Here is a 27,727-nt window from a genome sequence, read left to right on the forward strand (position 1 = left end):
TGTAAATAAATTCGATTTTGATACGTGACGTACGCGTTTGCGTTTAGTCTCATTTTGTATGGGTTTTTGAACAGCGCGCCAAGCGGGACGTTTTGGAAAGTCAAAAATCTCATACAAAATGACACAACGCAAACGCGTACGTCACGTTTCGCTGTCGAAAATATTTACACTAGGGGTACTGATATGTGATCAAAATAATAAGATATGGCCAGAAATGTACATGAATAAAAAATAGACGGAGATACTTTACGAGTAAAAGTTTCGCATCAGAGATAGAATATTTTTTTCAATAACAGACATATCCAACATTGTGTGAAAGAACTAATTTTATTTTTTTCGATTAAAAGTGGTAACTTGATAGTAGTGATAGTAAAAAATAGTACTTATGTATTTAAATAAGCCTTTCTTTGAGTTACGAAAACATCTAACTCTTATCATAGAACTATTAACCGATTCTCGTGAAATTTTGTAACTAGATTCTATGATTAAATAGTTTTTTTAATACAGTTGCTCAAAAAGAGCTACTTTACGTAGCTATTTAGCATGCGGAAAGTTGGATTTCGCGAACTAGTGCCTTTTACTTTTCCACTTACTCCAATTCATGACTAGGTACTTATTGATGAGTGTTAATGTTAGTTTCCTTTAAAAGTCGTAATCAACATAAAAAAACCTACTGTTAATGTAAAAATAATAAATATAAGCATATTTCATATTTTATTACTTACCTCTTCATCATTATAACACGTATATTATTTAATATTAAATATTGAAAAACCGTTCTAATGAGTTGTCTGAATGGAACGGAATAGCTGCCGAAACGCCTGTCAAAGCAGAGGCGTTTTTTCTTACTGCAAGAATGTTTTAAGTTTCAAAGGCAACATTCGATATTGTTTTCATACAATTTAAATATACGATACACAAATAATAATTATTTACAATTATTGTAAATAACGATACTTAAGTAATAATAGTATAATATTTTAAATTTACAATTGTTTTGTCTTATAGAACATGCATAAAAGAACTTACTGTTTTTCTTATTTTTGCGCAACTGTATTAAAAAACGTCGTTCGATACACGTGCGGAAATGTCATTCTTCCGTACTTTCCGCAGTTTCCGCTTTCCAGTTTTTGCATTTTTTTTTCAAAATGCAAAAATTGGCATAAAGGGCGTCAGCGCCAATCTATGTTCACTGGTATTTAAGTATAAGTACGTTATATATAACGACTCAGCGAATTTAGTACTCGTATTTATCACATTTACATTTTTTAAGTTTAACGCGAGGTCTACAGCTTATAGTGCCACTATTGTTTTGTGTCCATTTGGGTGTCGATCAATGGATGTTTTACCCCACACCACATTCACTTTCCCTTTAGGCTGTGCTTTAGGTTATATATGTATGTATGTATGTATGTATATAGCGGTTACATGTCGCAAATGCGACATCAATCACAGGTGTGGTATTCCGATTGGGTACCAGAATGAGGGGGAGAAAGTTCTCAGGGCAACCATTGTAAATTGATTTTGATATACTTGATAACTGCATAGGAGAACATTTTGAACATAATTTGTTTTGTTTTAGTTAAGTAATTGTAATTTGGACCCGGGTACGTCCTTAAACTACGTCCAAAAGAGAGGTATGGGCATTGCGAATGACATCTCGTTTTGTGTGGTAGGGCACAGCCAGTGGATGTCATTCCAGATCTAGAGCAGAGCCCAACTGGGGAAGTACCTCCACCTTACAGAAAAGAGCAGCCAAATAACACTAGACCCTACTCATAGTGTTGTGTTCCTGCTGGTGAGTAAGGTTGCCAGAGCTCAACGAGGGGGGGCGGGTTTAGGGTCGGCAACGCGCATGTAACTCCTCTGGAGTTGCAGGCGTACATAGGCTACGGAGACTGCTTACCATCAGGCGGGCCGTATGCTTGTTTGCCACCGACGTAGTATAAAAAAAATTGTAGTTTTAATGTTTAGTGACATTTTGTAAAGGACGTGTAAATAAGAAAATTATTCTTTAAAAAATTCTTTTTTTTTTGGGCTAACCTGTATTGAATTTATCTCCTGTGACTCCCAGGTCAATTTCAATAATATAATGTGATACTGATCTATAGGCATCGGAGTTTTTATCGCATGGTAAGACTAATAGCGAGCTATGGAGTCGACATTAGCATTAAAATTCAATTCTTATTCATACTCATACTCGTTCATCTATTTAATAAGTGATTTTAATTTTATAACCAAGAAGTAGAACTTTGACGAGTTATATACTATACTTTAATTTGTCTTTGAATATATAATTATTACAAATAAGAATAATGACTATTTTTTGTATTGAGTAATATTACAAAAAAAAAAAAAACAATATGTATATTCAAAGGGGTAAAAATAAAATGAATGTAAATTAATCAATACATAAAAATAGTCATTATTTTTTATTATTAATATTTATGTCCTGAAAGACATAATTAAAGGATCGTTTACAAACATTCTTGTCCTTGTAAAATTAAAATCAGTAATTAAATAAATGAATGAGTATGAGTATGAATATGAGTTGAATTTTATTGCTAATGTCGACTCCATAGCTCGCTATTAGTCTTACCATGCGATAAAAACTCCGATGCCTAGATCTAACATGGATCTGAGAATTCTGACATCATTCCAATATGAGATGGTTCAAATCTCCTTTAGAGGACCGCGGCGGTAGCACGGTCGCATATTTATCGCTTGTCACTATACCTGTCACGTTCAAGTAAGTAAGTGCGAGTGTCAGTAACAGGCGATAAAAATGCAGCCATGCTGCCACCGCTGCTGAATTGCGTCAACCCTCAACTAAAAACGTCACTATTGACACTGACAGATCTCATGATCTGATACTTCATATTGTAATGAGATTTAATAACTGAAATTCGAATTGGCCTCTCCGACTCGATTAGCAAAAGGAACAAATGCAGTTCTTAGAAAAGACATCAACGGGTGCCATTACGTCCGTCGCTGGGTAAAGCAAAAAGGCGGTATATGTCATGTTTAATATGAATAATATTGAATTGAATGCGAATAGCTACGATTTTTGTGTCTCCTGAGTGCGATTTAGTTGAAAATTTAAGTTTAAATCGATCTTATATTGAATAGAACTCAATATTGAACTACACAGCTACAGATTGTTGCTGAAAGTTTCCAGTTTGAAAAATTCTCGGAATTTTCGAAATCGAAAATTTTCCAAGTGGAAATTTCACAATTTTGAAAACTATTTAAGACACATCAGTAATCACCATATTCATGGCACACTGATAATCAAAATTGAGTCGCTTAACTTCAAACTCGGATAAATCCAACTGTCACATTTTGTGATTTTGGTATTAACATAAAACTTTTTAACAAAAAAAATAAAACCGACTTCAAATATTACCAAAAGTGCCATACATGTACCTATAACATTTGAAGAGTTCCCTCGATTTCTCCTAGATCCCATCATCGGACCCCGACTTGGTGCCAACGGGACCATCTCGGGGTTATACCCGTTCGATTAAAAAAACAATTCTCACAATTCTCGGCGATATCGAGTAACATACATACAAAAAAAAAAAAAAAATTGTCGAATTGAGAACCTCCTCCTTTTTTGAAGTCGGTTAAAAAGGGATGGATTTATCCAAGTGTAAAGTTAAGCTAAACAATTGCAGATGAAATAATAATCAAAATAGGAGGTTGTTTAATGAAAGCTAAATAACATTTGAAAATACATATTACGAACAACACTGAAACGAATTAAGGGTCATTAAAAGGAGTAAGATAGTTTTCTTTCACGTGAAACAAACACACGGCTCGCATGGTGGCGGTCACCCTATTCTTGCATTAACACTCCACAGTCAGAATAATCCTCATATCCTCCTGTATATTCCTTGTAAAAACTAGGTAGAGCACCTTCGTAAATAAAATTGATAGTATGCCAAAACATAAATCTGAACCGGCAATAAGTTGAACGTACGCATCATCATAAAATGGTAAGTTCACGGCGGAATGCTTGGGCCGGTTTATTTTAAACTATGTCCGCCTGGCGCCAACAATACAATTGGAAGGAAAGTTCTTTGAATAATTACAAAAGAGGCGAAAAGCTCGTTTATCCATAACTGAGATAAACAACATCGTTATATTTCAAACAATTTACACAAAACCTTAACAAGTTATATGCTTAAGCCTTCCTCAAGAATCACTCTATTGATAGATGAAAGTCGTTTAAAAATCCGTTCAGTAGTTTTTAGTTTTGGAGTAGTTTTATAAGATGTAGTGAATTGACGTTTTCCCCTAGACTTGCGGACACTAGGTTGCGTGACAGTCGTGCACGCTCCCAATAGTGTTTAAAAGCACATATGACATTTTCATCTCAAAGGGTTCTTTTGTTGCCATCTCACGTGTGGTCCTTCAAAAGCGGTGAAGCGTGAACTTTGATTTATCACAGCGACTTAATCGAAGTGAGCGCAAGCCGCTATTAGGCGCGAATTAAATTAATTACATGTCCAATAAATTATTTGCCCGTTCGTTCGGATACTCAAAAATAAACCGGAGAATATGAGGGCTGAGTACAATTGACTGGAGCACAGATGAACGGCATAATTTGAACATATCTACAGGAACATCAAATATGCATTATTAAGAGAAAAAAATATGGAAAAACAGGTAGAGGAAGACCCAGAACATCATGGTGCGATATATTAAGGAGTTGGACCGGTATTGCAGACGCTGCCAATCTGAATAGAGTGGCGAAACACAGAGAGGACGTTCGCATGGTGATCGCCGACATCCGTCAGGATATGTACGCTGAAGAAGAAGACAGGTGAAATATTTTTAAGGATTTTTTTTTACAGAATGTGACCCATTGGCTAAGGATACCTATATATGTACAGAAGCGCCCGGCTAATAATTCTGGCAGATATACAGGCCTAATTTGACTTGCCCATCAGACATCTGCAGGCATAATTATATAGCCCTAGCTACTGCTATCTACTGTTATGCATTGTCAGTTCACAATTGTTAGTGAATTGACAGTTAATGTGGTTCCATGCTTCCCATGACCATTGTCATTTTTTCCACGCCTTGCGTGATCATGCACTGTGCCCCCCACCACGTACTTTGCACAAAGCAAAGCAGCCCTCTGTGCAAAGAAAAGTATCCAATTAAATTGAGCTAGTACAACTACGCGATGGATTATCGCGTTTCTACAGCATATGAACCTGTAATATTTTGACTTACTCATAACATTTTTATTGCTCGTACCTATATATTAGAATGAAAAATGAATACAGACCCTGTAAGGTCACAGCAATTTATTCTTATACAATAAGTACTTATACTTAAAATTAATCTTATTGATTACATTGCACAGCTATGTAGGTAAAAATAATTCTTAAAAAAACTAGCATTATGTTTTTTCGGAAAGGTCTCCTGCAAAGCATAATAACTTTTATCTAATAAATAATTATTTAAGGCGGTTTCAAATGATTAAGGAATTGCTATTGACTTTATTGCTTGTGGAATTTTGTTATATATTTTAATGCACATCATGTGAGGTCCTGAATGATATAATGTTAGGTTGGATGTGGATAACGCGAGGTTGTTATTCTGTTTATGTACTTGCATATTTATATAAGTGAATAAGCCAAGGGGAACCCCTGTCATAATTATATAGATCATAATAACCTGGCTATTTTTATTTTACATAGGTATTTCATCTGGATACCTTATGATCAGCGGCGGCGTGGCACATTGACTTGCAATTTATTTGCAATCTTCTGATACTTAGTCATAAATCAATCAATACACTGCTTAAGACGACCTCGCTGACTTAAATCTCTACATTCGCATTAAAAAACTTAGTTGAAAGCTGAGTAAGCTTGTGGGTGGTATATTTTAAGCGTAAAAAGCTTATTGTAAAGAGCTCCAAGCTTTGCGGGAGCGGCGACTTCAAACACGAGAAAGCTACCATACATAAACCGTTAAAAACGCCCTATAAATATTTATAACTTTCGATCGATTACAAATTGTATGCAAAACATAAATAATGGAGTTGAGAGAGAGCAAGTGTGGTAGGCCCATGAATTGATTAAGCTTATTTAGAATGTTGCCGTTTTGAAACGGAAAATTGCGTGAATATAATTACAAAGCTTATGGCGCTTTTCCCAGCTTAGAAGCTATCAAAGATAACAGCGATAAAATAGTACTGGAAAAGAGCTAAGCTTAGAATGGACTTAAACGTGAGATTGACAAGTTAATGCCAAGCATGGCAAAAATAAATATTATGGAACAATCTTACACAAATCGACCTAGTCCCACAGTAAGATCAATTAGGACTGTCTTGTGGGCAAGGCTCGGGAACCGGTTTTAAACATAGCGGTAAATACCGATTTATTTTAGTTTTACTCCGAGCTTTCATAATTACGCGAACGTTTTAAGAACAGTACCCCTAGTGTAAATTTGATCGACATCATAACGTGACGAACGCGTTTGCGTTAAGTCTCATTTTGTATAGGATTTTGAGTTTCCAAAACGTCCCGCTTGGCGCGCTCTTTCCAAATCCAATACAAAATGAGACTAAACGCAAACGCGTACGTCACGTTTCGAAATCGAATTTATTTACACTAGGGGTACTGTACCCCTAGTGTAAATAAAATGAGACTATACAAAATGAGACTTAACGCAAACGCGTTCGTCACGTTATGATGTCGATCAAATTTACACTAGGGGTACTGTTGTAACCTAAATAAACCGGTTTATTCGACGAGCGACGAGACGACCAGCCGGTCCGCGTCCGCGTAAAAAAGACACCGACATAGAAAGAAATCGGATTTTATTGTTCTAAACCGGTTAATCTGACTAGAACTTTATAGAAATGTTCTCCTAAAAACCGCTGAAATATAACGGTTTTATGAACGAAACCGAAATTAAAAGGTTGTGTGTGTTGTGATAATTATGATAAACATACAAATAAATGTCCTAACCAGGATTCGAACCCGGGACCTCTGATTAGTCTAGAAGGCCGTTAAAGAAACATTTATGGGAAAGCTTTATGATAAAGATACACAAATATGTACCATAGGTTACACGTATCAATGTGTACATATCTCATTGACATTATCTGTTAGTACCTATCTGGCTATCTTTAAAACATCACTACCGTGATAACAAATGTCACAAATATCTGTCAAGAAATGAGTAGCAAGGACGTTTGTACATTGGTACTTTTTTTCTCATTTTATATGGCATATGCCATATGGCAATAATGGTTTTGCATATGGCAAACGATTCAATAGTGTGAGCAAGCAAACGTGCTGCAATCGAATTTTACATTTGATCTTATTTGCAAATCGTATCGTTTGTCTTAATCTGTTATTTTAACTTATGGGTCCCGAGCAAGCTCGGTTCTGTATGCAAAGTTTCATTACAATCCAACACGTAGTTTTAAAATGAAACGAAACTCCGTTTGTATGGGAAGGTGAAATTCAGCCGAGCTTGCCGGGGACTCTTATGCGCCTATTTGTAACAAAGGGATACAACGTAAATTAACTAATGAATGCTTGTAAAGTTTTAGAATAAGTACGAATACGAGTAAATGTAGCTCCTGGAGGTACAGTATCAGTCAGTATGTTCCTTAAATGTTTATCCTTCATTCAAGCCAATGCCTCATCTACATACGTACGAGTATACGTGATTTAACACAAACTTGTTTAACCATCGAATTACGTCCCAGATTACGCTGTTTATCAGTTGTATTACGAACCACTAAAAATAAAGCACAAAAATGACATTGATATGGCAAAGATGCGGTATTTATCAGCGGCGTCGGTATCGAAACTGCACATTGCATAACGATAAGCCGCGAGACGGCATGGCGGCGGCGCGGCTGAAAGTCGGAGTAGGTAACGTAAGAAATGATTTTTGATAGTTATGAACTGACTCTTATACATATAAAGCTAAGGTTATCAGTTAAACGGTAGATCTGAGCTTCGTATATGTATTATTATTATTGGTGTGTTGTGGGCTTTTCAGTACCACGCCGACAAATCTCTGATCTATTGTGACGGCCCTTTAATGCCCGTTGAATCCAGAAAATTCCAGATTCTTTGGGCCGTACTATTCTGTACCTCATAGGCCGCCCTAAGTACACATTATGTTGTTCACAGGAACAGAGAACCTGCACGCCGCATTTTGTTTCTTTCCAATTTGAAACTTGTGTTAGTTCAACTTACAGTGTCCAGTCAATATTCTAGTCACCGCTCAGGTTTTCTGTCTTTTGAACCCTAGAAGCTCCTTAGCAGAAAATATCCGTGCTCATCACACAAATAAATGCCCCTACCAGGCTTGCTAAGCAAGACCCGACCCGATATGCGCTTGGCCGATTTTTTATTAACTTTCGTTTTTATGAAGCGTTTCTAAAGTTTAGATAGGTACTTTAGGAACACTTCTTTGCTCATACAAATAGATAGGTATATAGTAGCGTCCCCGGTGTTTAATTATAGCATTAGCTAATGGTATGTCAAATCAAATCATGACATGTTAAATTATAAAAAATCAAATTATGTTTGTGTTAAAAAAGTTGAACAAAAAATGGCACGTGATTTTCAAAATTCAATTAGTTTACTAATGTAAGACACCTTCACAAAAAAGTATCAATCAATACTTAATATCTTAATTATCTCATTATAATTATAAAAATGATCCTTTTACCATATTGGTTATACGTTCAAACTAAATAAAACAATTCAAAACATCTCCGTGTATGTCAATATTTAGATTTCTTAGCGCCACTTGCACCATTCTACTAACCCGGGGTTAACCAGTTAAACCTGGAATTACCAGGGTTACCAGTACAATTCGACACTGGTTTAAGGGTTTAACCAGCTAACCCCGGGTTAGTGGGATGGTGCAAGTGGCGCTTATAGAGTTAGACCAAGCTAAGCTGGCAGCGATTTTGATAGCCTTAGCGCCACTTGCACCATCCCACTTACCCAGGGTTAATCGGTTAAACCTGGAGTTACCATGACGACCGGTTTGGCCTAGTGGATAGTGACCTTGCCTACGAAGCTGATGGTTCCGGGTTCAAATCTTGGTAAGGGCATTTATTTGTGTGATGAGCATGGATATTTGTTCCTGAGTCATGGGTGTTTTCTATGTATTTAAGTATTTATATATTGTATATATCGTTGTCTAAGTACCCTCAACACAAGCCTTATTGAGCTTACTGTGGGACTTAGTCAATTTGTGTAATAATGTCCTATAATATTTATTATTTATTATTACCATGGTTACCAGTACAATTTGACACTGGATTAACGGTTTAACTGGTTAACCCCGGGTTAGTGGGGTGGTGCAAGTGGCGGTTAGATTGTGAAGGTGTTATATAAACGTCATAATTTGATAGTTGTTTGACGTTTAAAATAATCCTTGCGCAGTCTTTGCTATCCAAATCGTTGCCAAATTAGCTTGGTCTAACTCTAAATATTTAAATTCACGGTACTGTCCTACCCTTTCTCACAGTTACCAAAATATGTGAATGCAACCGTATTCTGTTATCTTAGCATCTTACAAAAGTTTAACTGTAATCATCAATATGGATACATGTTTACATATTGATGATTGCTTTTTTTATGCGGTTCGATGCATAATGCGCCAACGTAATTCGTACACGAATCAAGGAGATTGAAACCTTATTAGTAAAACAAAAAGGGTCCAGCAGCGTGTAAAGAAAGTTTGGTAGTCGCGCTCTGTTATTTGAAAGAAAAGGCATTAACGAGCTATGAGGTTCGTATTAACTTAATACCTTTTTGGCTTGAGTAACAGAGTAGGGCTACCGCCTGCAGACCTTACACCGTTATACTCATTGTCTTTGATTGCCGACTTTTGCAGCAGTATTCGAGACTTTTACTCATAAATTCTGACATGGCAACCTTAGGTATGGTCATTTCTTTATTAAGTACGTTGTCTGTTCTAAGTACAAAATTTAATACTCAAGCCTTAGCATTCTTGGTGGTAGGCAAGCTCTGTATGTGTGCGTATAAATATGTATGTGTATGTTTTTACCATGTTTTAGGGATGCGGACTTGTCGATTTTATCCGGTGGGACAGAATGAGAGACTTTTATGCAAACGGGGAATTGTTTAGGCTATGTACTTTATTTTTCACTTATTATTCACGTTATTATTTCTAACGGTTGAGATACAGTTTGTTAAACATTAGTGCAAAAAGTTTATGTTTCAAGTTTCAACCCTAGCAAGAGTAGCAAATAGATCCGATGAATGACATGACACGTGTCAATTTAAAATGTAAATAACTTTGTTCTGTTGAGACTGATATTTTAAAATATTTTATTTTAATGATTTTCTTTTAATTTAATTATCCAGCTTTACGATTATAATAACTCGATTGTAGATTACTTAGATAACAATATCCTTTCAGCTCAGTCTCTAGAAATGTTCCACCCTGTATATCGATAATTAGAGATTATCAGAAGCGGAATGGAATAGCGATTAATTGAAGATTCGATATCTTCACTAAAAAAATTACATCAAAGAAGTTATAATGGATAATGAATACTAAGTATATGATATAATTTAATAACTCAATTATTGCGGACAACATATTTTTGTTGGTTTTGGCCGGTGTATCATGGATTTCCGCCGTTGATCATTATAATATCTAACTCACAAAATCTTAATGATTGATAGGAATATATAAAGTTGTGTTATAATAGTTATCTGTTCCTTTTAGGTAGTTTAAATGCTTTCAAGTAACATTAAAATTGTAAAAAAAATGCCAATAGTTTATCGATATGACTTTATCGACATGGCCACGTTTGGTTACTCATTGTTAATCGTACAGTCAGCGTCAAATACTTCGTAGCAGTCAAAGTAGCCAAATAGTTCGGTACACCATATATTTAGTATGGTGTACCGAACTATTTGGCCACTTTGACTGCTACGAAGTATTTGACGCTGACTGTACATAAAAATGTGGATGTGTGCGTGAGGCTACGGTGAGAGCTGGCTTACGGCCCGATTCGAAGAATGATTAAGACACGTTTAAGATTTCGGAAATATCTTTAATAGATCGATAACTAAACGACATGTCAAAATTGACGTTTATTTCAATTCCGCTGTGATCCTAATAAGATCTATCTACGATATTCCTAACGTCAAAGTGACATTGGTTGCCCGAATCGAGCTGCTTCTGTCAATTATAAGACATATAAACGATATCTAAATAAGAACTTATCTCTATACCCGAACTTATAATTATCGTATCACATTCTTCGAATCGGGCCAATAGACTCCATCTTTAGGAATATTATATCTATGCTAGACACGTAAGAAGATTACAGAGTAAGTGAACACAACGGCTAAAATCGAGAGATCAAAATGTCACACGAATTGTGATTTCAAGAGCTGTCGAAAAGCAGAGTCGAATGCGGCTTCTGACAACATTTTTTTCTGTATCGGAAAAAATTTCATAACTACATTGCCGATTAAATAAGATAAGTCCTTTCTTCTTAGGGATGTATGTACCGTTTACCGAACGCCGGGTTGAAACGATACGTGATCGGTGTGTAAAAATATCGTAATTAACATCGAGTTAATATTTATTGCGAGTGTGACCCTTATATCGGCGGCTGTGTCATTCATCGATATTTGTTTTTTTGGTTTTTGATAACATTTCCCACATCCACTGAAAGAAATGTTTGCATAACAGTAACAATAGTTATTTGTTATTAGCTAGGGGGGCAAAGTTGTTGTTTAACCGGTCGTGCTAATATTGATACCCGAGCAAGCGAAAGATTCCTAAATTGAACTTCGAGCGCAGCAAGTGGTTCGAGAAGTGGAATCTTGAGCGTTGCGCGGGTTTCAAGGCATGAGGGATTAACAAACTTTGCCTCCGAGTGAAACACAATTTTTTTTTACCACACCAATGCGAGGAAAATACTAACTATGAAATACCAAAAAAATAAAAACCAAATCAAATCCGCCGTAATCAAAGCCGTAGGCTCGTGGCAAGACTCGGGACGAGTGAAGAATGACATTTCCGCACGTGTATCGAACGACGTTTTTTGATACAGTTGCGAAAAAATAAGAAAAACAACAAGTTTTTTTTATGCACGTTCTATAAGACACAAACATTTGTAAATATAAAACATTGTACTATTATTGCCTAAATATCGTTATTTACGATTATTTGTGTATTGTATATTAAAATTGTATAAAAACAATATCGAATGTTGCCTTTGGAAACTTAAAACATGTTTGCAATAAGAAAAAAAACGCCTCTTCTTTGACAGGCGTTTCGGCAGCTATTCCGTTCCATTCAGACGACTTATTAAGAACGGCTTTTCAATATTTAATATAAAAAAATAAACATGTTATAATGATGAAGAGGTAATTAATAAAATATGAAATATGTATATTTTTATTATTCTTACATTTACAGTAGGTTTTTATGTTCATTACGACTTTTAAAGGAAACTAACATTAACACTCATCAATAAGTAGTCATGAATTGGAACAAGTATACAATTTAAAAAACCGGACAGTGCGAGTCGGACTCGCCCACCGAGGGTTCTGTACTTTTTATTATTTGTTGTTATAGCGGCAACAGAAATACATCATCTGTGAAAATTGCAACTGTCTAGCTATCACGGTTCATGAGATACAGCCTGGTGACAGACGGACGGACGGACGGACAGCGGAGTCTTAGTAATAGGGTCCCGTTTTACCCTTTGGGTACGGAACCCTAAAAATTGGAAAAGTGAAAAGCACGAGTTCGCGAAAACCAACATTCCGCACGCTAAACAGCTACGTAAAGTAGCCTTATTTGAGCAACTGTCTTAAAAAAATATTGTTATTGCAATAAAATTAAATATAATAATAATAAATTTGCTGAGATAAGTACCCCTAGTGTAAATAAATTCGATTTCGAAACGTGACGTACGCGTTTGCGTTTAGTCTCATTTTGTATGTGATTTAGAAAGAGCGCGCCAAGCGGGACGTTTTGGAAACTCAAAATCCTATACAAAATGAGACTTAACGCAAACGCGTTCGTCACGTTATGATGTCGGTTAAATTTACACTAGGGGTACTGATAACTTTTTCACAGTAAAAGCTAGTGAGTCTTGATCGCCAACTGTATACGAAATGTTTTTGATGGTGTTTTATTCTAGCATATAAAATGTATATTAACGATTACTGAATCGATTTTCATACATACATATATATATATAACGGTCAGGTAAGATAAACATAAAACATTATAAAATGAAATAAACAAGGTTAAATTTTAAATATCAATTCATATCACTAATAATCGTAAAAATCCTAAAGCGCTGTAAGTATTTACTTACCTAAATATAATAAAATTTTAGTTACCATAATAACACTATTATACAGCACTGTTGCAATATAAACACGTGTTGGCAAATTACATAAGCTAGCTTCTGCTCAGCGTCAGACGAGAATTACTGGGTTACCGGCTCAAATATTTTGTTAATACAAATATGTTACAGTAAACCAACGGGTGAGAGAAAGATTTAGTTACATTAAATAAATATCTCGCCCAGCAACTGTGATGCAAGCCAATGCAGAAATAAGTTTGTGTTTCGTACGAACAATTTGGTCGAACACGAGTGATTTGAGTTTACGTTTTACAGCTTGTACAGCAAGGCTAAGATGGTGGGCTCTTTATCATTTGTCACCATACCTGTCCCGTTCTAACAAGTATGTAAGTGCGAAAGTGACGGGCATAGTGACAAGTGATAAAAATGGAACCATGATGCCGCCGCAGTATTGGCTATTAGAGAGACAAACGTCTAAATTATCTACCACTTTAAAATCCGTTTTTATCTAGAGGGATTTCAGATCTTCAAAAATTATTATATACACTTTTGACTTGTACCTAGTCTCATTCAAGACTATTGAGGTTGACTTAAAAAAATTTTTTTTTTTTTTTGTGTCAACATCGGGAAATGTCTAGCTTAAAATAAACGATATAAAATCAAGAAAAGACGACAAGAGACCGGACGGCATGTCCCTGATTCCCTGGAGTTTGGGAAGGGTGCTGGTGTGGGACGCAACCTGTGTAGACACACTAGCCCCTTCCCACCTCACCGGAACCGCGGCTAAAGGGGCCGAAAAGCTTAAATTACAAAAGTACAGGGGTCTCGGCCCCGAATACATTTTTATGCCATTTGGGGTCGAGACGCTTGGCCCGTGGGGTCCTAATGCTCTACAACTTTTTAAAGAATTATCTAAAAGGCTGGTCGACTTCACAGGTGACCGAAGAGCTGGCAGCTTTCTCGCACAACGTATTAGCATCGCTATACAGCGGGGAAATGCTGCCAGCATCCTCGGCCAAAGGGGCCAAATTTTTTAGACATATTTTAATTTTGTTTAGTATTAGCTTCTAGTTTTAATTTAGTTTTATTTAATAGATAAGTTAGTTTCTTTTTAATGTGCCCGACATTTAATTACTTTTTAATAAATATTAACCTCTTACATCTACTAAATTAGTTGTAAATCAAGATAATATATCTTTGGAATTGTAATGCGCCAAGAACTAAAGTTCAATTAAGTAGGTTATCCATTACATATAATCCTTCATCAGAATTTTAAAAAGCAAAATATATGCAAACCTCCAATATTTAATTAAAGATCTCTATAGCGAAGCGCTAATCATCGGGCAAATAATGTCCTTGTTTCTTGAGTCTTGGTACTGGTTATGTTAATTTAAATTGGTATGTTTTAGTTTACATCATACCCACAATAATTTTAACTCAATTTGAATGCAGTAAAATTCAAATTAAAATGAAATTTATTTCTGGCTTAATGCATTTAAGTGTCTGAGTTGGTAGGCTCTTCTTATTGAGTATTAATGAAAGCAGGCGCACCCATCCTTGTCGGCTCTTTGATGCAAAAAAACAGTAATTACGATTTCATTCTTTTTGTCTACGTAGTAAGGGCCATATTTGGATGGATTATTATCATGCAAAAGTTCATTCCGGATTGTGTATGGTAAAAAAGAAGTAAAGAGGCATTAAGCTTCTTTTATACATACACCTTTTTAATTTCGACGGAGAAGCCATTAACGGTCATTGGCAATTGGCGAAAATTCGATAATTGCGTAAACAACAATTTGTCGGGCCCGATTAAATAACCGTTTCGAAAGCAAAAAAAGCATAAACCATTGTCTTAATTCGAATGTCGTAATTCCCATTTACACATCACACATATGTAAATAAATTTACTTTTTAACATGTTGATGCTAAAAATTCCATTGTGGGTAATACAAATTTTTACATCTTGTTTTAAAACAATTGTGGGCCGCGGCGCCGCCCACTCTGCTCGCCAGCAGCGACGTATATTCACAACTATGTATCTATGTATTTAAAATGCAAGGTTTGAATGTTCTAGAAAATATACATAGACATAGAAATTAAAGTTAGGCACATGAGCGGGAAATAAATGGTTAAAATGAAATATGATAATTTAAGTCCAAAAGAGGCACCTCGTTTTACATATCTTATACTTTACTAAGCTTACCCTAACGCGTAATCATATTTATAACAAAAACTAAGGGTCGAACACAAAACTTGTTAAATCTAATGCTTATTTACCACTTCTAATATTACACTTTCAAACCGTTTTATGAATCCCATGACCCGGTACTAAACTGCTCAGCTATTCTTGAATTTCGACTTACTCGGAATCGCAGGGCTCTAAACTAAATAAACGCTCGTAATAAACGTCAAAATGCAATGGCGAAACTACACTATTATTCGTTTACATTACCTACTGAACTGAACCAACGCGGCTATTCTGGCGAAATCCCTTCTCGATATTTAATGAGCTGTTGATCCGATTTTCATTAAACACTTAAACAGTTTTTTGTCGGCACTTCACTGAACACTTAGCAACCCACACACATGTTCAGTCCAGACATACATTAATATGCGGCTCCGCCGTGTCTGATAATGCATCGGCATTGTACCACATTGTAACGATGTCTCCATTGAATATTTATTTTCACCACACCAACTGATAAACTCTTGATTGTTCAAAAACTCATGGGAAAGTTGCATTTTATCCACATGTGGGGCAAAGTAATCAAATGCAAATTTTGAGTTGTTTTCTTATGTTAGCTGGTAGATTTGATTTTTAAATGATGATTTTGAATGAAAATGTTTTTATTGGTTCGATTTTTTGGTATTTCATAGTTAGTATTTTCCTCGCGTTGGTGTGGTGAACAATTTTGTGTTTAACTCGGAGGCAATATTTATTTAACCCTATGAAACCCTCGCAACTCTAAAGGTGCCACTTCTCGATTCACTCGCTATGATTTTGGAATCTTTCGCTTGCTTGGGTATCAATATTAGCACGAACGGTTAAACAACAACTTTGCCTTCTTGTAAAACAAATAACTATTTCACCACACTATTTTCCTTGGTATCAGTGTGCAAAGTAGCATATTATGAACCTCTAGAAGTCTAGAGTGTGAAGTAATTTGATATAAATATTAAGTTCTTATATCATTAATGAAGATGAATGACTGATGATGATGATGAATTTGCATGTTTGGTCTAGATTTGTAACGTTTTACAACCAGTGATTTCTTTGCGTTGATGTGGTAAAAAACTTGATATTATAAAAAAAAAGTGTTTAGCTCGGTAGCGAATTTTGTTATCTTTCTCTTGTTGCATGGGGTCTCAACTCTCAATATGTGAAGGATACCTAAATAAAAACTTTGCTTCCAACTCTCATTACTTGTTTAGGTATTTTTAATTTACGTAATTTAGGAGATGTTCAAATTGATCTTATGTAGACTGAGTCACTGTAAGTATCTTACACGTTACGCAATAAAGGCGCGGTATAGGCGTAGAACGATCCCAAAATAGCCTATTCCGACTCGAAGCGATATCGAAACCGAATGCGATAATTCAGCTACTAATAACATTAGCTAATATCCATTTTAAGATGAAACACGAGACACAAAAGAAAGAAGTCAACATTATAACACAAACGCGCGAAAATATATGTATCAACTTTTGATTTGTTTCGTCTTCATCCTCCTTTTTTTCGCGCCTATATTTTCCAAACTAAATGGGTTATTTACATTGTAACTACTATTAAAAACCATGCATTTACCATGTATAAGTATTTGTTTTTATGTATTACCGATGTCCAGCCTCTCCAAAAGGGGGTCAAAAATAACACTTGCACCGTCTTTGCTATCAAAATTGCTGCCAACTTAGCTTGACTTGACTCTCGATCTCTATGTTCGCATTCGCACAATCAAAATTCAAAGGATATTGATCAATTACTTCGTGAAGATTACATTTATAATAGTTCTAAAATATCAATATAAACACACCGTTTTTAAAACGTACCCGTTTTAACTTTATAATGATAAAAAGAACATGCGCGGACATGGAAGAGAACAATCTCACATCTGAGGATGCTGAAGACCGGGCAAAGTCGAGAAGATTAAGAGCGGACCCTGGCGCTAGGCTGGGAAAACGCTAGGTTGGAGAAGAAGTATGATAACAAGAACTAAAACTTACACATGGTTGAATAAAACACACACAGTTGAACGAAAGGAAAAGAAAACTTATTTCGCAGCGCATATTACATTCAGTGTACCGAGAGTTTCTCGAAATACATTAAGAAAACCGGTGCTAAACGGCCACTTAGCAACCCTAGCGAGGGTTTACATACGAAAGTGTTCTATTTCGGAATCGGTTACTCATGCAGCTCTATTTACTTCAATACCAGACGCCTTCTGCCATTGACCTTGCATCGCTGCGAGCTAGGTGAAAAAAAAAAATTTAGACTATCGGCCCGATTCGATGAATGAGATACGATAACGATAAGATCTGGTTTAGATAAGTTCTCGATCGGGCAACCAATGTCACTTTGACGTTAGAAATATCGTAGATAGATTTTATTGGAATCACAGCGGAATCGTCAAAACATCAATTTTGGCATGTCGTTTAGTTATCGATCTTTTAAAGATCTTTCCAAGATCTTAAACGTGTCTTAATCATTCTTCGAATCAGGCCGGAAAATGGATTAAGTAAATCGTTGAATTTTCCTAGTCTTTTCCGATACTTTGGAATAATGTGTTTATGAGAAAATACTAAAAAAGGTAGCTTTTTTATTACGAGTATCACGACGTTGGCAAGTAAGCGCAAGTCTTGGCTGGTATTAGTGGTATTAATAAAATTAATCCTTATCCCGGCTAACAGTTCAAAAATGACAATCGAAAGTTAGTCGATTGTCGTTAAAGTGGTCGCTAAGTAGCCTCTGCCTTGATAAGTTTGAAGAAACATTGTAGTATATGGACGCGTGCAGCCGTGTAACTTGATCAGACACTTGCCGACACACTGTAAAGGTCTTCGCACACTCAACAACTCAGCTCACTTTTGGTTCACCTTAGTGGACGACGAGTGGACGACGCGTAGACCACCCGACAGTTACCTAAATTTTAAACATTGTACTATAGGACATACAAGATAAGGCTTTAATTTCAATATTTAATTTTGAGTCGAGTGGCTGTTGAGTTGTAACAATGTGCTAAGACCTTAAATGTACCTTAATATTTACTTAGCCCTTTATTCTACCTGTTTATAATGTAGTACAATTTGTCCGAATATTTTCTCCGCCTCCATGGGGCTTTCTATTATTCTGTGTTAAACGTGTTATGTTCTAAAAGTCACTTACTTGCAAGGTTGATTGTGAAGACTGCAAATATCCTGCCTGGTCACCAAGATAGCTACATCATGGTGCTGAGGATGTGAGTCGTTGATAGGGTTCAACTGCTGCTGCCAGTGGCAGAAGAGAGACAACGTTGTGTCAGCGTTGGTCGACACCTGCAGGTCGCGGGAGTTCTGCAGGGTCACGATCTTCACGACCACCACTTGGATCAGGTTGCCGATCGAGCGGTCCTTGTAAAGGTCCGAAACCTGTTAAAAAAGTAAGATTGTCTTAAACTTTTACCCTCTTATTCATAAACGTCTACTAAAGTTAAAAAAGCCGTTAATAATCGTTTGTCCCTTTCCGACGTATTGGTATGATGGAAAGGGACAAACGATTATTAGCGGCTTCGTAACTTTAGTAGACGTTTATGAATAAGGGGGTTAATCGCGTACCTTTAAATAAGCTTTAAAATGACCTGTGAAGTTTCGACAGTGGCAAGTGAGAAAGGCTGGCTATAGGCTAAAGTGGACATTGATACCTTCATACCTATAGCTGCGCTATAGAAAAATAAGTAATCTTACGTATTTCTCTATGGCTGCGCGAGATTTTCGAGCTACCCTTGGTCTCTTTGTGCTCCGTCGAAGGTCATTTACAAGTTTGTGTACACAAAGACCCGTTTCAAAGACACTTACCATGTTCATGATGGTAAGCAAGTAGGTCTCCAATGATTCGTTATCCTGATGGAACTCCGTCATGGACTTATCGGCGACCAGCAATACTTCGACGTGCTGAGGTTTGCTCACGGACCGGGGTCGCCGCGGCGCGTTACCGGATGCTCGTTGATTAGGAATATAATTGTTCTGAAAAGAAATTCACTGTCAGAATCAAGTCGATAGAAATTATGGTAGTAATGAACCGCGTGTAACCAATACAGATTTTTATGACCAAGACTTTCTGAGGCGATAACTAGTACAGTGATTTAAAGAAAACTCAAAACTGGAGAAGTGTCAGTAACATAAAGTGTTGAACGTCAGCTGCTGCTCCGATAATGGATTGAAAAACGGTAACCCCCACACGCAGTTTTATTTTAAATAAGTCATTTGTTTTCCTTACCCTCGTTCTGTCATATTCTCGAACACTTGTGATGTTCCAGGTGTACGGCGGTTGCTTGGTGGCACAGTTCTTCGCTTTCCTCCTACGCCTCCTGTGCTTCTTCTGACCATCCCCTCGTCTCCTATTCATCTTCTTCCGTCCGTTTCTCACGTAAGGCATCTCCACTGATCTACTATTGCTAGACTCTATAGAATTACTCTTTGATAGTGATTGGTTGATTCTATTCTCTCTTCTTCTTTGCATCTCAGCTCTAAATGCGATAGGATTTTTCCGTGCATTTTCTAATCGTTTCAGTCTCTCGTATTCTCGTGAGCGCCTGTCCGCTGATTCTTTGCTGTCGTGGTTTCTTCTAACGTTAGTGTTTGTGTTTCTCCTAGGATGAAATTTTTGGTATTCCCTTTCGTAATATCGTTTAGTTTGTTCATTGTTGTCAGTTTTGTAGTTCGCTGCTCTCTTTTTTCTGTGGTAAGCTTCGACTTTATCGACAGCTGATCGTTTGAATATCACGTGTGGCCTCCCTGCCGAGTCGTCGCTTGGCGCTTGATTGGACGGCTCAATCCAGTATTCTCCATGTTCTGTCCTTAATAGGCCCGCCTGTAACGAAATATTATTTATAGCCACTAATAAAATTAATGAGCTATTTCTACATGTTAAATCTTCAATGTGATGTCACCGGAAACTAATAAAATCTGGTTACACACGACATCCGTCCACTTATTTCGTGTATGATTCGCAAAATTTACTATCTCATCAAACTTTGAAGGCTATGTGCTCGTTTATGGAATCTTCTGGCGCCTATCGATACCCATTTATTATTTATTTATCATGAAAATTTGGTAAATACCGTAAAACCATCCAACCGAACTAACAGTTTCTAGAATTGACTCAAAGATTTTTGTTCTCGTGTGACTATTATTTTAAAGTCGTATTTGAAAGGCTAATATAAAAATTAAAGAACTCATAAAAACTATAAAAGAACATAGGTAGGTATTGATAATTGCATATTGAACTCGTTTGCCATAGTAGTAGTGCTGAACTATCAACGATACGACGCAGTACGTAAAAAATACATTTATATCTAAGAGTGTGCGCTAAATACCGGATCCCTTTGTTTCGCATAATTATTGAAAGTAATAATGTAATGATAGTCATACATATTATCATTAGGTAGTCATCACTCTGAAACCGTTAACTTTTCAGGAATTTCCTTAGGTTATTTATATATAGGTTAGGTTAGGTTTGTCTTTTTGCAATCCTGAAAAGTTACGCGTTTCTGAGAAAAACCAAATTATGGCTAACGAAAATGCGGACCAACAATACATTATGAGTTAAAACTTTATGGGAAACAATACAGTCCCACTAAATACACCACCAGGCACCTCCTAACGTCACATTTAGTTTCTATGCTCAAGTAGGTATACTTATGACTAAACACGGATCAATCAATTCGTCAAATTCAAACCAAACGTTAGAAAAGCAACACTGAATGGCTCCATTGAGAGTGCGAACTAACAAACCGGTTGGTAACAGTGGGTCAACAAATCCGCGTCTTGTTTGCCGGTAACGGTAGATAAATTGATTGATAACGAAGTGGACGCTGCTTTGCGCGAATACTGGAAACACAGATCACGCATCTATTAGATGGACCATATTAAGATGAGTCATGGTCACCACACATTGCGGCACCAATACTAATCTAGTAGCAGCTGTTACTTTTAGCTGCGTCCACCTATTGACATAAATTACCTACCTAAAATCAAGTTCTAGGGCTATACGTGGATTGTTGTATCGGAGTGTTGTTTGTGTTATATGATGCAGAGGTGTACTGTTGTTGTTGTTTTTTTTTAAGATCGGCGATTGCCCCTAGTCACACTTGATAGAAAGTGAAGACAGGGCCTAAGATGGAGCTCACCGGTTCAGTAGTAGCCTATTCACTTTTGCTTTAAAGAGACCGAGGTGAGGTATATGTATTTATCAGGGAATACAGCATGGCGGGAGCGCATTCCATTCTTGTTACGGTGAGCCTGTGTAATGCGAAATCTGGGGAGGTAATCTATGCTAGAAGCTAAACAGACGTTTTGCGACAAAATGCAATATCTTCAAGAGTTTTTGATGCACTTATATGCCGTTTCTTCACTATTTTACCTTGAAACGTCAAGTCAGGATGATTGTGAAATGATAACATTTTCTTCTTGTTATTGATATGGAGCAACTTAGAAATATAAACGAGTAAGCTACAAGAAAGTCTACGATTGTAAATCTACCTAAAAATCCTGTTCATAATTTTGATACCTTCCATTATGCATTTACCTATACAGTGTTTGGTTGTATAGTGACAATATCGAGGAGGTGTCTTCAGTTATATAAATAAATGCGGGTGTCCTGGCTGACTGATTCATTAACGCAGAGCCGACACTACAAAATACAGAAAGTTGATATTTGCACACTAGATTTCATTTACAAAGCTTACAAGAGATAAGAAGCAATTTCGAAAAATTCAAACACTGAAGGATAAAAAGGGGTTGAACGTTTTATTTTAAGCTAGGTACTTAAGACTTCGTGAAAAGGTATTATATTAAAATACAAGAAAAGTTAATTCAGTGTTTTTGGAAATTCATCCCCTAAGGTGATTAAAAAGTAGCTTACAGTTTGGATGGGGATCAAGTTTTATTTTAAGTTAGGAACTTGCAGTGCCGGATTAAGATATGTTGATGCCCTAAGCATTTCTAGACCATGGTGCCCCCTCACCAAGATTACATTGAATTTTCTTGGTATATTGAGTGCCGTTTATTGCTGCATTACAGCTGAGAATATAATTTTCAATCCATCACATCATTTTATCACGGAAATTGATAGTACTGCAGCAGTAATGTTCCAACAGTAAGTAAGGTCAAGTGTAAGCAAATTCGAAGACCGTTCTTCACATAAGGCCAGAGGCCGAACCAACCAATGTCCTAGTGTAAGCGAAGACGCAAGACAGGCCGAACTCCGCACAGGGTTTTGCGACCTCTACCTAGAGCTTTCCTGCGAAACTCATTCATGTGAGGGCAAAGGCCGAGCTTCTGTAGGGGCTTAGCCATTGGCCATTGGTTCTTGTCAGAACAAGGCCACAAGTGTCTTAAATAGCAAATTATTGTTTACGACAACGGAACTTAATAGGGTAAGTTTTAAAATTACCTCTAACCCGACGCGACTTTTCAAGGACGGCGTTGTACCCATGGTCTCGGAGAAGACGGTAAAGTAGACATCATTATCTTGAGGTTGGAGGTAATTTTAAAAAGTTTTCTTAAATAATAATGTGTCACAATTAGGCCAATAAAATTAGATTTTTTCGAATTTGTTCCTAATACTCGTAACGCGTGTAATCCAAGTTTGCTCCATCCCAGGAGGTGTGCATAAATGTTTCCTCTTTTTCAGTTTTTTTGCTTGTAAATCGAAAACGGTAAGTCCGACGGACAGTTTGTTCTAATTGATATCTGAGGATCCGAAATGTAATTTAACTATGTTCTTGCAATAAAATATATTGATTGATTGATTTAAGGTAATAATATATAATAATATATGTATTCGTATAAATTGTAAAAATGGTCAACATTTTTTTTTTTGCTCAAATTATGTTAATAATCCGAAAACGCCTTCTTACCATTGTCTAATCCACCAAGCGCTATTGTAATTGATAGTGGGTTCCTCTACATGGAGTGGTTTGGTAATCCAAAGGAAAAAATATCTCCTAAGGATCCCAAAATGTATGCACACCTCCTGGGATGGAGCGAACTCGGATTATATGCATTTAGGACCAAATGAAAGTATCAAAACAATTTCCAGCTTGCTGGGAATTAATTCCTCAAAACGCTATTTTTGGATCTAATTTGATTGGTCTAAATCGTGAAAGTTTAAATCAGTGTTTTTAAAGGCAAAGTCTAAGGCTGAGCTTTTCATAAGGCTGAACGCGCGGAGCGTTCAATCGGCGCTTACGGATGAGGCCAAAGGTCGAGCTGGACAAAAGCAAGGCTTGAATTTGACCAATGGCGAGGTATGAATGGCTTGGCGTCCGGAGCGTCCGAGCGCGGAGCGTTATCATACAATACAACCAATGGCGAGGTGTGAGCAAGGCAGGAAACCCAGCTGAGAGAGAGGACAGCTTGGATTTGGATCCATGGCCAAGTGAAAGTGAGGCAGTTTGCATAAAGTAGCGTCGCATAAGACCTAACGCCGAACTGCAAAAGAGTGGCTTGAAATCGAACCTATGTAATCACAGTTCTCCTACTGCTCGGCCTTTGGCTTAACTCGAAAGCGCAACTTCATAAGATGCTTTTGGTTTTCGGCCTTCGAGGGGCCCTTTATAACACTTTGACAATTAGGTCGCAGCATCGCGGCTCTGCACCAACTCGGCCTGGCCGACACATCTTGCATGCAAGAGAGTAAAATACGCTACAAAATGGGTAATCTACGTCGAGAAAATCGGTTGGGCACAAGCCCGACGGTAAGATTTTTTTTTTGGCCATGAGCTTTCAGGGCCTCCGCGTAAGGTTGGAGATATGCTTACATGTCCTCACTCTCTTACGACCCTTCGTTATTAGATGGGTACCTACTTGCACATGTATTAAATAGTTTCGTGTACATAAGTACTACACTACGGCTGCAGCCTGCCCTTTTTTCCTACGATTTTGGTGCCCCCCTAGACGTGGTGCCCTAAGCAAGTGCTTATTTTGCTTAATGGTTAATCCGGCACTGGGAACTTGAAACTTCGCAATATAACATGTTGTTCATAAAATACGAGAAAAGTAATTTCAGCGTTTTTGAATATTCATCCCCTAATAGGGTTAAAAGGGGGTTGAAAGTTTGTAACGGGAACGATTTGAGTAGGGACTTGAAATTAGAAAGAAGAGAAAATATTACAAAGTACGAAAAATTATTATAGTGCTTTTGAAAATTCAGCCCCTTATAGGATTAAAAACGCATTTAACTGATTTGCAAGACCGAAGTGATCCCATAAGTGTTCCGTGAACAAAGTTTTGTACGGAAAGCTAAAAAGGGGTTGAAAGTGTGTTTCGGGAAATAAATTCACGCGGACGAAGTCGTGGGCAATAACTAGTAACTTATAATTGTAAGTAATGTTTACTTCGTAGCCTTTCTAAACATAGTGTCTCTATATGACTCACACCATTTTAAATTAGATTAAAACAATTGTCTACATCAGATATTGCTTTTGAATTTTTTAAAGGTGTTTTTTTATTACTTAGTCATAATTTTGTCTAATCTATCAAACAAATCAATATTATAATCATCCAACTATAAAACCGATGAGTTTAAAAAGAAACATAATTATACAGGCTGTTTTTCACATCGTGAATTAAGATTAAATTCGAACTTTATGAATAGATATCCCGTCAACTGAGTTCCTAATAATTGTATATGCTGGTTATTTTGACACTAAAATATCCCTAGTATTTTTAATTATTGGAAAATTATTTTTATCTTCATTTTCTTTACGTATTAAAAAAAACTAAAACAACACTATTACTTTGCCAATCCGCGGGTTTTTGTTTTAATAACATGGATTTCCGCAAATTAACGCCTCATTCTTTCAAATATTTTCTTAATGTAGGTTTCCACTTTAATTCAAAATGACAAAAAATTAATTAAATAATTTAAATTTTGGTGAAGAATTGCATGTTTATTCAGTACGTAAGTAATTAAATATTCTTTATTGCACCACAAAGAAAAAAAATTAAAAACAGATTTAGAATGTAAAGAAACGTAGTAACAGGCGGTCTTATCGTTGTAAGCTGGGGCCCATTTCTCGAACGGTAGTCTAATATTATAAGCGTGTCACCATGGTAACCCATACGATTTGACAGTACGTGGACTAATAATATTAGTCTAATATCATTCGAGAAATGGGCCCCTGGTGTCTTAAATCATATTCGCCATAAAATTATCACCCTGTGCGTATTCGCGAAACTTAATGATTGGGTGTGGGCTTTAAACGCTGCATACATTAGTATAATCTTATCCCGTGTTGTATATGTATTATAATATTTATAATTGTGTGTGATGGCCGGCTAGTCGGCCCGCCGCCGGCCTTGTGGCGCGGAAGGCCGTGCTCGTTCGTCGAACTACGGCTGAGGTTACTTTCAGATGGCTGGCGGACTTAGCTAACTCTGCATGGCGTTTGCAATGACCATGTGTGACTATGGCATAATTTATATCAAAGGACCATGGGTAGCTTTGTATGGAGCCTGGCCCAATAACCAACAGAGATGGGAGTTAGGTCATTAAATAGGTATTTCTATGTACTTCATTTCGTTTGTATGGGCAACAAGCGGAATTTCATCGCAGAACTGAGATATTGGCATTTTAGTCAAAATGTCGCCACCCTTATTACCTAGGCAATAGAGTCCAAGTAAATGGATTGCTGCGGGGCAGATGTTCGCGGACCGCGAATGCTGGTTTCACCGATAGAAGGAACCAGTATAGGCGTACTTCTTAATTAAATTATGATTATTTCAGTTCGCCAATGGAATTCAAGAAGCTTAGACGGAATTTGGATTCGTTGCTGTTGTAGTGTTAGGGATGAATCACGCTAGAAGAGGCAACCGACACTTCATTTTCTATGACAGGTGATCGGTGATCACGTGAGGCTGATAGAAAACGAAGTGCCGGATGCCTCGGCCCGGACCCGGGCGCGTCTAACGTGAGTCATCCTTTACTGCTACAGCATTCATGTGGACGACATGACAGTCAATTTAATCGATAAAATCAGTGATGGATTTAACATTCAAATTAACGCAACGCAATTTCTCATAGATACTCGTATTGACAGCAACTTCGACCGCGTTTAATTAAGATTAAGGACACGTCTTGTTATACTTTGAGAAGAAAAGTTCTATCAGTGAATTTAAGTTTTCCACCTTTTCCATCCATTTAAGAATTATTGTGTCATATGAATGATCCTTTATAAATTATTTTTCGTCTTCATGATTTGACGCTATAATTTTGCAACCAGAATTATGCATCATTGTTTAATTGTTAACAATTTTTTTTAATAATTATTGCAGATCAAATCAAACAATGACGTTGGTGGGTGGAAGAAGGAGGGAACAGAAATATACATAAATGTATTGTAGCAATACCTACAACGTTTTTGAGGTCTGGCAACCTTACTCACCGGCAGGAACACAACACTATGAGTAGGGTCTAGTGTTATTTAGCTGCTGTTGTGTTAACCTAACCTTAACTTTGCGATGTCTATATAGATGTCAGGAAGGCCGAATTTCACCTCCCTATACAAACGGAGCTTCGTTCTCATTTTATAACTATGTGTTGGATTGTAATGAAATTTTGCACCATCGATGTAATATTACATCGATGTTTTGCACATACAATTACATGAGGTATATCTTTGCCTGTAATTTATATAGATTAGCTTTAGCTTATTAAACAACCGAAATATAGCAAAAACAAGTTTTGTATGAAAAACTTAAATTCACTGTATTTTTTTTAATAATAATGTAGCTTAAGGGACCACCCTTAAGCTTCATAAACTAATTAGAGGCATAAATATACTTATCCTATTGTAAGTACAAAGTCTAGCTAGAGCGTAACTACGTTTGCATGGAGAACCGAGCTTGCTGCGAACTCTTAAACATACTATAAAATGTGTATGACCCATTACTATAATGGTCACACTTCACTGTGTTGCGTGGTTTTAAATACTTAGGCAAACACACTCCTAGCATACTAGGTATGTACTATGTACTAATATAAAAAATAAAGGAGCACGACGTAGTAACGTAGAAAGTGAACGTGCCACTATACACAAACGCACGCTACTTTATGGTAATAAAGTTCGTACTGTTATGACGTTTAAGTTGAATTTCGTTCCACCG

General features: G+C 36.8%; 1 protein-coding gene across 1 annotated transcript in view; it reads right to left on the reverse strand.

Moving 5' to 3' along the window:
* Positions 1–27,727, reverse strand: part of LOC133527089 (A disintegrin and metalloproteinase with thrombospondin motifs 7) — a 150,870-nt gene that overhangs the window by 30,890 nt on the left and 92,253 nt on the right. Inside the window, exons 5-7 of the mRNA XM_061863980.1 lie at positions 19,836–20,429; positions 19,415–19,582; positions 18,747–18,988 (exon numbers count right to left, since the gene is read on the reverse strand). Of these exons, the coding sequence (XP_061719964.1) occupies positions 18,747–18,988; positions 19,415–19,582; positions 19,836–20,429 (1,004 nt within the window). The remainder of the gene's footprint in view (positions 1–18,746; positions 18,989–19,414; positions 19,583–19,835; positions 20,430–27,727) is intronic.

This window comes from Cydia pomonella, chromosome 17 (assembly GCF_033807575.1).
Source record: "Cydia pomonella isolate Wapato2018A chromosome 17, ilCydPomo1, whole genome shotgun sequence".
NCBI lineage: Eukaryota > Metazoa > Arthropoda > Insecta > Lepidoptera > Tortricidae > Cydia > Cydia pomonella.